We start from the raw sequence: 14,911 nt of genomic DNA on the forward strand, positions 1-14,911 counted from the left end.
CTATGCTTATTACCTAGGTGATGAAATATTCTGTACACCAACGCCCCCCAGACATGCTGTTTACCTATATACACAAACCTGTACATGTATTCCTGAACCTAAAATAAAAGTTGAGGCCAGGTGTGGTGGCTCATGCCTGTAATTGCAGCACTTTCTGAGGCTGAGGCAGATGGATCATTTGTGGTCATGAGTTCAAGACCAGCCTGGCCAACATGGTGAAACCCCGTCTCTCCTAAAAAAAAAAAGTACAAAAATTAGCCGGGCATGGTGGCATACGCCTGTTGTTTCAGCTACTTCAGAGGCTGAATAAGGAGAATCACTTGAACCTGGGAAGCAGAGGCTGCAGTGAGCCGAGATCGCGCCACTGCACTCCAGCCTGGGTGACAGAGTGAGACTGTCTTTAAAAAGAAAGTTGAAAAAAGGCCAAAATGAATAATAATACAAATGATAAGGGAAGGGCAAAAATTAAAAAAATAAAAATTAAGCTGGTGAAGTTTCAAAAAGAAGTACAATTAAAATCACCATAATTATAACAAAATATACTAGGAAATGAAGATAGAGAGCTATAGTTAAGAAAATAACAGACTACACATTCCATCACATTGGGAATGACCGTAACAGAAAGCAAATGTGGACACAAAAGCCTAGCTGGAAGCAGGTCAGCCATCGGAACATCCCGCGGATTTTGAAGCTCCTGGGGGCAGAGACGAGTGCCACAGCTGTTCCGTGGAGCTCGTCACAGTGGGGTTTTGCCTCTGCTTGGATGATGAATTCGTTGGATTCTCTTTTAAGTCACAATTTCAAGTATTGTAGGGAGCCTTTAGAGGACACAGTGCTGTGCTTGGAAACCCAAGCCCCAAACCAAAAGCAAACCCTGCCTGTGTGTGTTTTATCTTACTCTCTACAACAAATGTGCAGGCTTTTCCAGACTGAGCAAAAGGTATACATTACACTTGTGAAAAATGAGGAAATTCTGCCACCAATTTTGGGAAAAAACTCTTAAAAAGTTGAAAAATTGAAAACATTGAGATAAGTCATGTGGCAAAATCTGATTGTCACAGATCCCACAACCTTCCCTCCTTTTCCCGTCTAGGTTAATTTATTCCTTGAACGGTCAGCTTTGCGTGGTTGTAAAAGTTTCTGTTTTCCTCTCCTCTCAGGTACTTGGAGAAGAAACGACTGTGCTTTCCTCGGTTTTTCTTCGTCTCAGATCCTGCCCTTCTAGAGATTCTGGGCCAGGCGTCCGACTCCCACACTATACAGGCCCATTTGCTGAACGTGTTTGACAACATCAAATCTGTCAAGTTCCATGAAAAGGTTCACCTAATTCTAATGGCAGGCCAACGATCGCTGTCTCTTGGAACCTCCGCTGCTTTTAAGTAGCTCTTTGAAAACGGGTTGATAAAAAGGGTTGCTTCCCTGTTCACGAGCTCTTGGCTAATGACTAAAAACAAATCTTGGGGCGCCATTTACCTTCAGAACTGCTTACTATCCAAAGTGTAGATTCAAATTTAAGAAAATGATAGCTTAGGATTAAGAATGCATTTTATGTAGCATTCATGGTTTTACACCCCAAGTTAGCTAGTCAAAAATCCAACAAGATAGAAAACCAACTGTTGATAAAATAATGTCTTAACTAAACAGAACTGCCCTCAGGGTTTGATTTTTTTTGTTTTTTGAGATGGAGTCTTGCTCTGTAGCCCAGGCTGGAGTGCAGTGGTGTGATCTCAGCTCACTGCAACCTCCGCCTCCCGGGTCCCAGTTCAAGCAATTCTCCTACCTCAGCCTCCCAAGTAGCTGGGATGGATTTGATTGTTGTAATCAGGTTTCAAAAGTTTTTTTGTCATACTTTATCAAAATAGGTTTTTTATAATTCTGTGCACATAGAATCCTGAAGCTGCTTGGGACTCACATTAGGCCATTTAACTTGACAGAGACTACACTTGCACAGCTGCTGAAATATATTGTCTAATCTATCCCTCCACCCAAATTCCCTAGTAAAGTGACCCTTCTTGCTTGATATTGTATTCAGTTTCCCTCTGTGCTTCATACAGACCCCTAGTAATATTCATTTTTTTATCCTAGCATGCAGTGTTACATTTATTGAGCAACTACTATGTTCCAGATGTCATGCTTAACACTAGGAATACACTGACCTTCCATGAACTTGTGCTCTCAGGGAGAAGACAGGGGAGTAGGCAAGTTGCCTTCAGAGTACAGTTAGGGGGGTGTCAGAGCTATTCCATTCGAAGCCATTAAAAGCCAGTTGTTAAGGTCAAGCTCCTTGCTGTCTGCCAGACACAATGCTGTCTGGGATTCCCAGGAAGAATATATCATGATCAACACTGAAGTCAGTTGTATGTACTATAAGACTCTAGAGAAACTGGACAATCAAATAGCTGAATCAATAAATTTGAACTTGTATTATTATTGTTGTGCTGCATTAAGCACAAAGAGTGTGAGAATACCATCAGGGAGCCCTAACCTGGGTGTATGGGGGTGTCAGGGAAGGCTTTCTGCAGGAGAATATAAATTTGCACTGACTTTTTGAAGGTAAGTGAACTATAACCTTGCAGGTGACGAGGGGAAGTATGGTCAGGACAGAAGAAGAGCAGGTGCAAGGGAAGTGTGGGCGCCTGGAAGCGGGGGCGGCCCAGGCTGTCAGCAGCGTGGGTGTGTGAGGGAGGGTATTAGTTTCTGAGGGCTTCTGTGGCTTAAAACCACAGAAATGTATTCTCTCAAAGTTCTGGAGGCTAGAGGTGACTATGTCTTAAATTGATCACATCTGCAAAAACTATTCCCCAATAATGTCACATGTGCAGGTACCAGGGCTTAGGACTTCAGCATATTTTTTTGAGAGACATAATTCAACCCACAGCAGGGAGCCATGAGCAAAGAGAGAAAGGGGATGGGCAAGATTTTAAAGGCCAAGTGCATCCCATTATGGAATTCTGCTTCATCCCGAACATGATTAAAAAGCCATGGGAGGCTTTTAAGCAGGACAGTGACCTGATTTGTGTTTCTGAAACATTCTCTGGCAGTGTAGGAGGCAGAATGAAAGGGGGCAAGGACATCAATGTAAGAAGGCATTGCAAAATCAGGATAAAAAAGACTGAACAGCTGTAACGAGGCTTTGTTAGAGGGGACAGAGGAAGGAAAACAGGATGGATTTTAATGGTTCAGAATCAATGTTTCTTGTTTTATTGGATGTGGAGGTTGAAAGAAGGGACTAAATTCATCAGAAAATTCTTCCTGATGTTTTGCTTAAACCCTCTGCCACAGCACTAGAACTTCATCGTCCAAGAGCGAAGCTTCTCACTGTCTCAAGTTGTCTTAAGTATCTTATTTAGAGGGTAGCTCTCTTTTGTTGATTAAATGCCCGCAGACTTTTCGCCTTTGTTCTTAGCAGTCGCTTCTTAAGGTCGTGTTGTTTTTGTTTTTTCTTGTTGATCCTGCCATGAATTTTCTATAATCAGGGGCTGAGTCTGGTTGTGTGTGTGCTAAATCTTGTAAGTTTGTAAATACAAATTCATATTCAGGGCCTTGGAAAGGGTCTGTGTAAGTGGGGGCCCAGAGACTAAAGCCCCAGTAGCTTTTTGGTAGATCAGTTCTGCCTACGAGCTAAGGAGGACTTAGCATAACACTTTAGGTTTCAGAAGCCTCATTTCATTTGGGAACCTTTAGAGATTTTTAAAATCATAGTATTTGTATTAAATGTTTCTTTTAGAAGATTTACCCCCCTTACAGTATAGCTTATTTGGAATTGATTTCTTTCTTTTTTTTTTTTTTGAGACGGAGTCTCGCTCTTATTGCCCAGGCTGGAGTGCAATGGCATGATCTCAGCTCACTGCAACCTCTGCCTCCTGGATTCAGGCGATTCTCCTGCCTCAGCCTCCCGAGTAGCTGGGATTATAGGTGCCCACCACCACGCCCAACTAATTTTTGTATTTTTAGTAGAGATGGGGTTTCACCATATTGCTGAGGCTGGTCTTGAACTCCTAACCTCAGGTGATCCACCATCTTGGCCTCTCAGAGTGCTGGGATTACAGGTGTGAGCCACCGCGCCAGACCTGAATTGATTTCATATTGCCTTTTAGATTTCATGGCTTTAAAAAAAAATTGTTTTGAAGTAGTTTGTATTTTGCCTTTTACAATGTTTTATAATCTGTAGCTGAACTTTCTATGGGAAGGACAAGTCAAGAATTCGTTTTTACTTTTCATATGACTATAGCTATTTTTTTTTTTTTGTTTCTAACATAGATCTATGATCGAATTCTGTCAATTTCCTCTCGAGAGGGTGAGACGGTTGAACTGAATAAGCCTGTCATGGCAGAGGGCAATGTAGAAGTTTGGCTTAATTCTCTCTTGGAAGAATCTCAGTCCTCGTTGCATCTTGTAATTCGCCAGGCAGCTGCAAATATTCAAGAAGCAGATTTCCAACTAATGGAATTTCTTTCATCCTTCCCTGCTCAGGTCAGTGTTTTGAAACTGAAAAGTATGTTTTATAAAATAGTCATCTTAAATCTCAGACATTACCTATTGTAAGCTTCACAAATGGCTATAATTTAACTCTAGACCAGTATTAAGATTTTCATAAGGACCCATTAAATATGCATAATCTTAAAGATTTCAACTACAGATTATATGGTCATATATTTATAGACTTAATTGTGTATTTGGGTTATAGATACTTTTGATGTATTGTCTTTAACTTAAAACAGTTTTTTCCCTACTCAATCTTGGATGTAACAGTGTACAAAAATCATGAAAATGTACTGAAAAATGAAAAAATATACTAAAAAAATGAAAAATAGATTTCAGTATTAAAATACAGGAAACAATGTTTGCTTAGTTACTGTGATCAGTAAAAGTTTGGTGAGGATCCACTCTGTCTCAACATCGTGATAGTTTGGGTAAAGCAAGTTTCAGACATTCTTTGCCTGCAAGCAACTTAAAATCTATCTAGGGAGAAATGTGACTTCCACATAAATGACTTAAAATGATAAGAAATAGAGTTTCCATTGGCTATGAAAAAAGGCATCAACGTTGATGTAATCATGGCTTTATACTTGCATAACAATCACTATTATTGATCATGTTGTAATTTCTATTTAAATACATAAATATGTCATACAAATTCATAAAGCTTTTTTACTTCCATAAGGTTGGATTATTAGGAATTCAAATGATATGGACACGGGATTCAGAGGAAGCCCTTAGAAATGCCAAGTTTGATAAGAAAATCATGCAGAAAATGAATCAGTCTTTTCTGGAGCTACTCAATACTCTGATAGACATCACCACGAGGGACCTGAGTTCCACAGAACGAGTGAAATATGAGACTCTGATTACTATCCATGTGCACCAAAGGGACATCTTTGATGACCTGGTAAATTCTTTATAAATGCTGTGGCGTATAGAAAAAAACAAATTTTAGACACCATCTGTGTTTACCTAGTAGAACTAGTTTGATTGAATTCAAGGAAAAGATTAAATTCTGGCAAAGAATCATGTTCGTAGTCAGGGCTTGTTGTCAGCTTTGTTCTCAGTCTTAACTGAATGTCAGTCATATTCTGATGATATTGAGGCAATTAGACTTTATTAAACAAATTTTTAATGTGATGATTTTTAATGTTAAAATTGTCATGTAATATCTGAGAAGCCTTTATACATCTTTTTTTTTGCTTTTTACCTGTTAATTGAAGATCACTAGTTTCTTGCTACAGAAATTATTAGTAATAATGCTTAGTAGAGTTGTTTAGGACTTCCCTTAAGGCTTTTAAAAAATCACATTCTTAACAAGTTTTGATAAATTTCGTGTCATTGATTGGAAATGGTCTTTCCTAATATAGCTTCTGACATTCAGGTGTCATACAGATTTTTGCTTTTAAAGAGAGAACAGGGTGGGAAAAGAGAGTACAGGGTGGAAGAAGAGAGTTTTGTAGCTACAGAAAATGGGAAATAAAAAGAAATGAAATTTGTCCTCTACTACAAAATACATTCGATAAGAGGCAAAAAGCTCTTATTTTCATAACAATTTTCTGGATTTGTCTCACCCCATTATGTGAAAATGATTATGAAAGATCGATTTTGATGTAATGGAAATAAAGGCAGCACATCCAAGCTATTGTGTGCTAACCTCCTGTCTTAATAGCTAAGCACAATACTTGCCTCTCTGAGAAATAAAGGGCTCAGGCTAATTTTAGACTTCTTAGTTGTCAAAGAAAAATGATGAAAGTGGCTTAAAATTTTGCTTAAAAAATCTGGACAAAAGGATTGCCAGTAAATTACCTGCCATTTAGATGTTAGAAATTTTGGCCCAGTGTAATTCTTGGGAAAAGTAATTAATGGCTTAAAAAAACTCAACACTGTACTTTGTTATAGTCTTAAGGGATGTCTTTTTCCTAATGAGATTGTTTGGTTCTGTCTTTGTATGCCAAAACATGCTTTTCATGGATTATATTTCATGGTTAGGACTATGGCATTAGGCGTTTAAGGGTGAAATTTAAGAAATGAATATCTTATTATTAAAATATGTAAAGCCACTTACATTGGAGGGCCATAATTAGGAGTTTCTCTTGAGTTTTCTTATTCCCATCTTCTAAAGTTTTTTTTATCGATCAGTAAATGAGTGGGTTAGCTGGTGATGTAGCTGACACCTCTGAAATAGTTGGGTCGTCTTTGAGTTTTATTTATTTCACTTTATGATCTACATGAATGCTAATGTGTATATTTAATGAGTGATTCTCATCACAGCTCTAACATACTCCTTTTGAATTTCAGTGCCATATGCATGTCAAGAGCCCTATGGACTTTGAATGGCTGAAACAGTGCAGATTTTATTTTAACGAAGATTCTGACAAGATGATGATTCACATCACAGATGTGGCTTTCATATACCAGAATGAATTTTTAGGCTGCACTGACAGGCTTGTCATAACTCCACTTACAGACAGGTGATGGAACCCTTCTCCCCACCCCCCCTCCATTTTTATTCTTCCGAATTGCCCAGAGGATTTTTGCTTAAAGTCTCTCAGGGTTTATCAGCTCTTTTATACTAAAATTTAGTATTTTTAGCTTTGAAATTTAGTATTTTTAGCTTTCCACCTGTGTCTTCACATGGGATTTAGGTTTGTGACTGACACAGACCTTGCTTCTTCTGCCTTCAATCTTGTAGAGGCAGAGTTTAAATGTATAAACTACATGTGGATGCGGATGGGCAAGAAAAGGAATGAATTGCTGTGTGTTCTCAGGTGCAAATCATGGTGGGCCTTGGGGGCTGCTTGAGTATCTTGTTCTTACTGAGAGACAATTAAGTTTTATTTTTTTTTTTTAAAGCAGGAAGGAAATTGAGTATCAGTGCAGGTAAAAGTGGGAGAGGCTACTGGCCAGGCCTCCAGAGTGTTAACTTTTCCCTCTGCCTGTAATTTACCAGTTGTGTTTGTGATACCTGCCACTGCAACCGCCCTAGACTCAGTCTCCTCATTTGTAAGATGAGCTAAGTCAGGGTGCAGTCCCCAACCTTTCTGGTACCGGGGACTGGCTTCGTGGGAGACAATTTTTCTATGGAGCAGAGGGTGGGTGATGGATTTGGGATGATTCAAGCACATTCCATTTACTGTGCACTTTATTTCTATTGTTACATTGTAATAGATAATGAACTAATTATACAATTCACCATAATGTAGAATCAGTAGGAGCCCTGAGCGTGTTTTTCTGCTACTGGATAGTCCCATCTGGGGGCGATGAGAGATGGTAACAAATCATCAGGCACTGGATTCTTGTGAGGAGCGACCACCCTAGATCCCTTGCATGCACAGTTCACAAGAGGGTTCATGATAAAAGTTGCGCTCCTATGAGAATCTAATACTGCCGCTGATGGGACAGGAGGCAGAGCTCAGGCAGTCGTGTGAGCCATGGGGAGTGGCTGTAAATACCGATGAAGCTCCACCCACTTGCCTGCTGCCCATCTCCTGCTGTGTGGCCAGGTTCCTAACAGGCCACCGACCAATACTCTGTCCTCATTCAGCTCCAATACTGGTCTGTGGCCTGGGGGTTGAGGACCCCTGAGCTGTGTTTTCTCCAAGGGTGCTTGCAGGGCTAATATTCTGTGATTTGGTTAGTCTAATTTGAACTTTGTGGTATCAACTACATTGTATATTTTTGCTTCAGGGATATACTGAATGCTTGTTATGGTCAAACGCCTTGCATTAATCATTCCATATTTTATTCATATAACATAATATTACATTGTGCTGCATAATTATCTACAATGATGATTTTTCAATTAGAAGTAATGTGCGTTAAAAACTGGATTTCCGAAGTAGGAATTTTTCATGAAATGCTTATGTGATTATTTTATGTCTCCTGCCTTTCAAGCCTCCAGCACTCCCTTGTCTTCCTCTGTCTCCACCCAAGGCCTTGTTTCCTGTTTGTTTTTGAGGTGGAGTCTTGCTTTGTCACCCAGGTTGGAGCACAGTGGTACAATCAATCTTGGCTCACTGCAACCTTTACCTCCTGGGTTCAAGTCGATTCTCCTGCCTCAGATGCCCGAGTAGCTGGGATTACAGGCGTGTGCTACCACACCTGGCTGATTTTTGTATTTTTAATAGAGACAGGATTTCACCATGTTGGCCAGGCTGGTCTCGAACTCCTCGCCTCAGGTGACCTGCCTGCCTTGGCCTCCCAAAGTGCTGGGATTACAGGTGTGTGCTTGTTTCCTGTTTTATTGAGAAGACAGATGTACTTATCTCCATCACCATGTGCCTTAACCTGGGTGTCTGTTCTCATGCAGCCCGTTCTCTCCAGATTCTTTGAATGGATGGTCCATGCTGTTGTCCAAAGCCAACATGCCCACTGACCCCAGGTTTTCCTCTCTGGGAGCATCATCCATTTTTCACTTTTTTTTAATCAACACACAGACATGTTGTGATTGCCTCCACACAGCAAGCCCTACCGTGATTGGCCCGGTTTCCTTCCCACTTCCATGCTCCCTTCAAAACCCCTCAAAAGCAGTTTCTCTCCGCCTGGTTTTTCTTGAGCTCACTTCATTCAGGCTCTCAGTGTTAATTTTCTATTTCTGCCATAACAAATTGCCACAAATTTAAAACCTTAAACAACACAAATGTGTTCTTTTTGTAGTTCTGTCTAGCAGAAGTCTGATGCGATCTCACAGAACTAAAATCAGGTGCTGCAGGGCTGTGTTTCTTCCTTGAGACTGAGTTCTGTTTCCTGCTTTTCCAGGTTGTTGGCAGAAGACCTTTCCTCCTGGTCATAGGACCGAGGTCCCCATTGTCTTAAGTCAGCTCAGGGCTGTTCTAGCCTCTGAAGGCTGCCACGTTCCCTGACCCTAACTCCTTCCCTCATCTTCAAAGCCAGCAATGGTGGGTCAGGTGCCTTTCATTCTTTGAATCTCCCCTCCTTCTTCTGTCTTGTGTCTCTGACCCACTCTTCTGCCTATCTCTTCTGCTTCTAAGGACTCATGAGATTAGGTTGAGTCCACTTTATTATCCAACATAATCCCTCCTTCTGAAGGTCATTAACATTAATGACATCCACAAAGTCCCTTTGGCTGTGGGAGGTAAGATGTTTACAGGTTGCAGGGGTTAGAATGTGGGCATCTTTGGGGGACCATTATTTTGTCATACTTTTCCCATCACTCTAATAGAACAGCTCTTCTGAAAGTCACTCAGACCTGTTGCTAAATCCAGTGGTCATTCCTGGATCTTGTGTTTCTTGAACATTCAGCTGCATGGATGCAGTTATCATTCTCTCCTTTTTGATACACTTCCATCACATGGTTTCCAGGACACGGCACTCACCTGGTTCCTCCTAATGGTCTGGTTGTCCTTTTGCACCTGTTCCTACTGGTTCCTCTTCATCTTTCTGACCTCTAAACATAGAACTACTAGGCTCTTCTCTTCTCCACTTCTACTCATTCCTTAGGTGACCCCACTTGGCTTCAAAAATCCTAATCTCTGCCTCAAGCCAGGGTTTCTTTCCCGAACTCCAGACACACGTATCTACCTACATGACATGTCCACTTGGATATTACAGGGTATTTAACCTTAGTGTGTTTGGTCAGCCTCACAAAAGTGCCCTCCTGTCATCTTCGTCTTCTTCATGCTAGCAAGTGACCATTCCATTTTATCAGATTGTGGAAGGAAGTGTGATATTCAGAATAATGGCCCCCCAAAAGATGTCCATGTCCTAAACCCGGAAGCCTGTGAATACATCACCTTCCAGATGGGCAGTCCAGCACTCCCTGTAGTAACCTTGAAGCCTTTCCTTCCTTCTCACCTCACTATCCAATCTACCAACAATCTGGTCATCCCTGCTTTCAGGCTACATCGAGAATGTGACCATTTTCACCCCTTTGTCGTTACTGATACAACTCCAATGACTGGAAGAAACATCAGGGTCCTTTGTTTTGTGGATTGGACATGGACACACGTGGAGTGGTTTCAAGGAATGCAAAGTTTAATAGGCAAGAAAGAAGGAAAACGCTCCCCCGTACAGAAACAGAGGGAGGGGGGCTCCGAGTGGAGAGAGAAAAACCCCATGTGGGGCAGAAAACAGTCGGTTACATTAGGAGGCTGGAGGAGGCTGTGTCTGATTTGCATAGGGCTTAGGGTATTGGTTTGACCAGGTGTATCATTTATGCAGTCTTTGGAAAAAACTGGCCCTTCCACCCTAGCTCTTTAATATGCAAATGCAGGTCGCCATGATGTCCTGCACAAGTGGAGTTTTCTGGAGGTGGCCATGATGTTTGTGACAGGGAGAAGAGGGCGGGAATTGCCATCCTGGGTGAACTGTTTCTAATCACCAGCATTTGCATGTCAAAGCTTGCTAGCCTGGCTCTTTAAGCCACTTTTCTGTTAGAAAAGTAATATTTTGGGAGCTGTTTTTATTAAAAAGCTTATTATTATTCTTATTAAAAGAATAATTCTGTTTTATTAAAAGAACCTGCTGAGAACTCCCTTTACCCTCTCTATCTGCCTACGATTATTCCTTAATCACTTCTATATCATTACTACTCTTTTTTTGTTGTTGTTTTTGAGACAGAGTCTCACTCTCTCTCCCAGGCTGGAGCACAGTGGTGCAGTCTCCACTCACTGCAACCTCTCAGGTCCAAGTGATTCTCCTGTTCAGCCTCCTGAGTAGCTTGGACTACAGGCGCGAGCCACCACGCCTGGCTAATTTTTCTATTATTAGTACAGATGGGGTTTCACCAGGTTGGCCAGGCTGTTCTTGAACTCCTGACCTCAGGTGATCTGCCCTCCTTGGCCTCCCAGAGTGCTGGGATTATAGGTATCATTACTACTCTTATCCAGCCCACTGCAGTCTCTGACCTGGATCATTGTGATAATGTTGTGAGAATATGATAGTGATTACTGGCTTCCCTGCCTCTGCTGTTGTCCCTGTACAGTCTTTTCTCAGTTCACACACCAGAATGTAAGTCAGATCCTTTGCCCCAGAACTTCCCCGATGGTTCCATCTCATGCAAAGGAAAAGCCAGCGTCCTCCTGTGGGCCTGCGAGGCCTGGTACAATCTGGCCTCTGCTTCTTCTTTGCTTCTCTATTCTCACTCAGCTCTGGCCACCTGCTGTTTGCGCAGCTGCAGCACAGTCTTGCCTCAGGGCCCTAGGACTTGTTATATGCTTGGCGTGGAACCCTCTTCCTTCAATAGTGGCATGGCTTGCTTCCTTCTTCCTTTAGGCCTCTGCTAGAGGGTCACCTCGGAGGGCCTTCTAACCTCTCATGATCTCCAAATCCCTAACCCTCTTACTCAGCTTTATTTTCCCTGTTTCTTATTTTTAATTAATCTATTTTCTTTTTTAGAACGTAAGATCCTTGGTGAATGGGCGTCATGTGATTTGTTCGCTAGAATTGTTCTGTCACATAACAGGTGCTAAATAAATAGTTCTTGAATAAATGAAAGAAATGATTATTTCCAAAATTACATCTTAATGGTGAAAAAGTTAAATGGTACAGAAGAATGTGAAGTAGAATGTGTGGGAGGGAAACTTTTCTATTTTTCAAAATGATCAGCAGTGTTCTATCCCTCTGAAAACTGGAGGCTTAGATATCAAAATCCTTTTACAGTTTCACATATAGGTACCATAGTTTATAGTCTTTTCTGCAACCTCATTCTTCCACTGTGCTCATTATCTTGTATATCTTTTTATGTCAAAAAACCTAAGAACTTTAAAAGCAAAGCAAGTACTTTTAAGCACGCCAGTGAAGGGATTCTGAAGTTCGTTTGTCTATTTCACCCTAAATGCCCACTTGTTTATTTTTCTTTAACCAACTTGATCATGTGGGAAGTGAGTTATTAATTTTTGCTAGTTACTGAGCTTCCACTGCAAGATTTGCTTCCCTTTTGCAAGAGAAAGCTCTTCATTGGAATTAATACTTTAAAAATGCCAAATGCTGGAGGCACTGACATGTTGTCAGCCCTTTGCTGACTGACCTGTGAATTCAACAGCTGTGGCAGCTCCCTGGATTCTGGGAAACTCAACGCCACGTGGACAGAGTTGCAGACATTTCAGATGATAAAATAGCCATTATAATATAATAACAAAGAGCACTTTTCTCCAAAAACTCAGTGTTTTTAATGAAGACTAGAGTTGCCCTGACTGCTGCTGTCACTTAAGACAGAGGGTGGAGGAAATTGAGGGTTGATGGAGGCATCCTGTCTGCTTGATAAGAAATGTAGATGGGACTCATACCTTTCTCTGACATTCTCATGGCTTCTGTGAGTTTTGCCTGAGTGTGGACCACTCGGCACTGCCCTAGCAGCTGTGTGGCCTTGACCAAGACCCCTAACCTCCCTGATTCCCTTGGTTTGGAATCATTGTGTGGACTAGAGGTAATGTAAGTACCCAGCACAGGGTGTGACACAGAGCAAATGTTTATTATTATTATTCTTGCTATCACTGTTGCTTGTCATAATTGCTGATAACACTTTTTTTCTGGGAGGGATGGAGTCTCATGGAGTCTCAGTCACTCTGTCGCCCAGGCTGGACTGCAGTGGCATGATCCTGGCTCACTGCAACCTCCGCCCCCCGGGTTCAAGTGATTCTCCTGCCTCAGCCTCCCGAGTAGCTGGAATTACAGGCACGTGCCACCACGCCCAGCTAATTTTTGTATTTTTAGTAGACATGGGATTTCACCATGTTGGCTAGGCTTGTCTTGAACTCCTGACCTCAAGTGATCCGCGTGCTTCAGCCTCTCAAAGTGCTGGGATTACAGGCGTGAGCCACTGTGCCTGGCCTATGATAACACATTCTTTAGCAACCTTTCCTTTGGTTTCTCCTGAAGCATATCTTATAATCAAAGAGCCTGTAACTAAACCAAGTTCTCAAGGAAGAAATATACCCTGCTGATGCACATACCATTGATTCTTAGGAAACTTTTCAGCAGTTTAGAACCAATTGGAGTTGAAACCACTCCCGGTTTACATGTGACAAAACGCACCAGCAGTGCTATGAATACTTAAGACAAACGCTAGTGATAGATTTGGTTAGTTCGAGTGTTAATGTGCCCTGGGTCATGAGGTTGGTGGCTTTTTATTTGACATCAGAGTCCCGTTCTAATTCCTGTAGTTGTTAGGGCAGGAAAGACCAGATGGGAATGTATGGCTGAATCAGCACAAGTCATTTATTCAACAAATTATACTACAAGATGCCAGGGGTTAGGCAGGCAGTTGAGGGTACAAGCGTGAACCAGACCTAGCTCCTGACTGCAGAGAGTTTATAGCAGTTTAATTGGAAGGTAGAAAACTAAGTGGAGTTGACCACAGGCAACTACAACACAAAGTTCAAACTCTGCTCATGAATGGAAATAGTTTTGAAAATAGCCAATAGATAGACTAGAAGGGAAAGCAGAGAAGGGAGGGAAGGAAGGAGGTACACCCACATGTAGAACTCTCTAGACACACAGGGAGACGCTGTGACGGATCCGTGCTTGTCACCAAAAGGCAGTTTGGGCACCAGTGTAGCAGTGGGTCTGAAGCCCCACGTGGCCGAGTCAGGGAGAAGTCACCAGGCATGCCCGCCTGCTTTTCATGTCAATAGGATCAATCTTTTTGAAGCAACTTGCCGCTTCTTCAGTTTCAACATAAACCCACTGATCTTTGTTGTAACGAGGGTCTGCATAACAGAGCAGCCGAGTGATCAGAGTTGATGGAGATGTATTTCCTTTTTTTTTGTTTAGTATTTATTCTTTTTTTTCAGCTTTTAATTTTTAAGTTCAGGGGTACAAGCGCAGGGTTGTTACATAGGTAAACTTGTGTCATGAGGGTTTGTTGTACAGATTATTTCGTCGCCCAGGTATTAAGCCTAGTGCCCATTAGTTATTTTTATTTCCCAGATAGGGTGGGCTCGTCCTAGAGCTGGGAAGCGAGAGGACTTGGCTTGTCACCAGACAGGCTGGCCGAAGTCTCAGCTCTCGTGCCACAGCCTAAGAAAAGTCGCTCAATCTCTGTGAGCCTTTCCCCTCAACTCTGTATAGGGGGGAAAGGAACAGTAGCTTCTTTCTGGGGTTCTCTGGAGATGAAACAAGATGATGTATGTGGAGCACACGTGGTGTCTGTTGCTGTTACAGACACTGCTCTGGGAGGGATGGCAAAAGTGCAACAGGGGAAGTAAGACCTGGGGCTAAAAGGCAGAATCAAAGTGAGAGCAGGCATCCTCCTGATTTCATGCCCAGGTCTTCTCTGTATCGAGGCTTTGCATACATTCAGGTTTGAGTCATTTACTTGCCTTTATGGCACTTGATTCCAATAAAATTGAGAACCTGGAACTACACCCAGCTGGTTTGGTCAGTTTTCATTTCCACTGCTCAAGCTGGATAGTCATTTCATTTCCTTGGAAATCTTTTTCAAGTCCAGATGAATGCTTTATAGTTT

The 14,911-nt window shown here is 41.8% G+C and overlaps 1 protein-coding gene across 4 annotated transcripts in view; it reads left to right on the top strand.

Annotated features, from left to right (window-relative positions):
• The window catches only part of DNAH5 (dynein axonemal heavy chain 5), a 362,294-nt gene that overhangs the window by 189,469 nt on the left and 157,914 nt on the right, over positions 1–14,911 (top strand). For all 4 annotated transcript variants that reach the window (XM_032279092.1, XM_032279095.1, XM_032279094.1 and 1 more), the window contains 4 exons: positions 1,161–1,317; positions 4,261–4,473; positions 5,165–5,389; positions 6,784–6,956. In XM_032279092.1, coding sequence (XP_032134983.1) covers positions 1,161–1,317; positions 4,261–4,473; positions 5,165–5,389; positions 6,784–6,956 — 768 coding nt within the window. The remainder of the gene's footprint in view (positions 1–1,160; positions 1,318–4,260; positions 4,474–5,164; positions 5,390–6,783; positions 6,957–14,911) is intronic.

This window comes from Sapajus apella, unplaced genomic scaffold, assembly GCF_009761245.1.
Source record: "Sapajus apella isolate SASKATOON/1434 unplaced genomic scaffold, GSC_monkey_1.0 scaffold11, whole genome shotgun sequence".
NCBI lineage: Eukaryota > Metazoa > Chordata > Mammalia > Primates > Cebidae > Sapajus > Sapajus apella.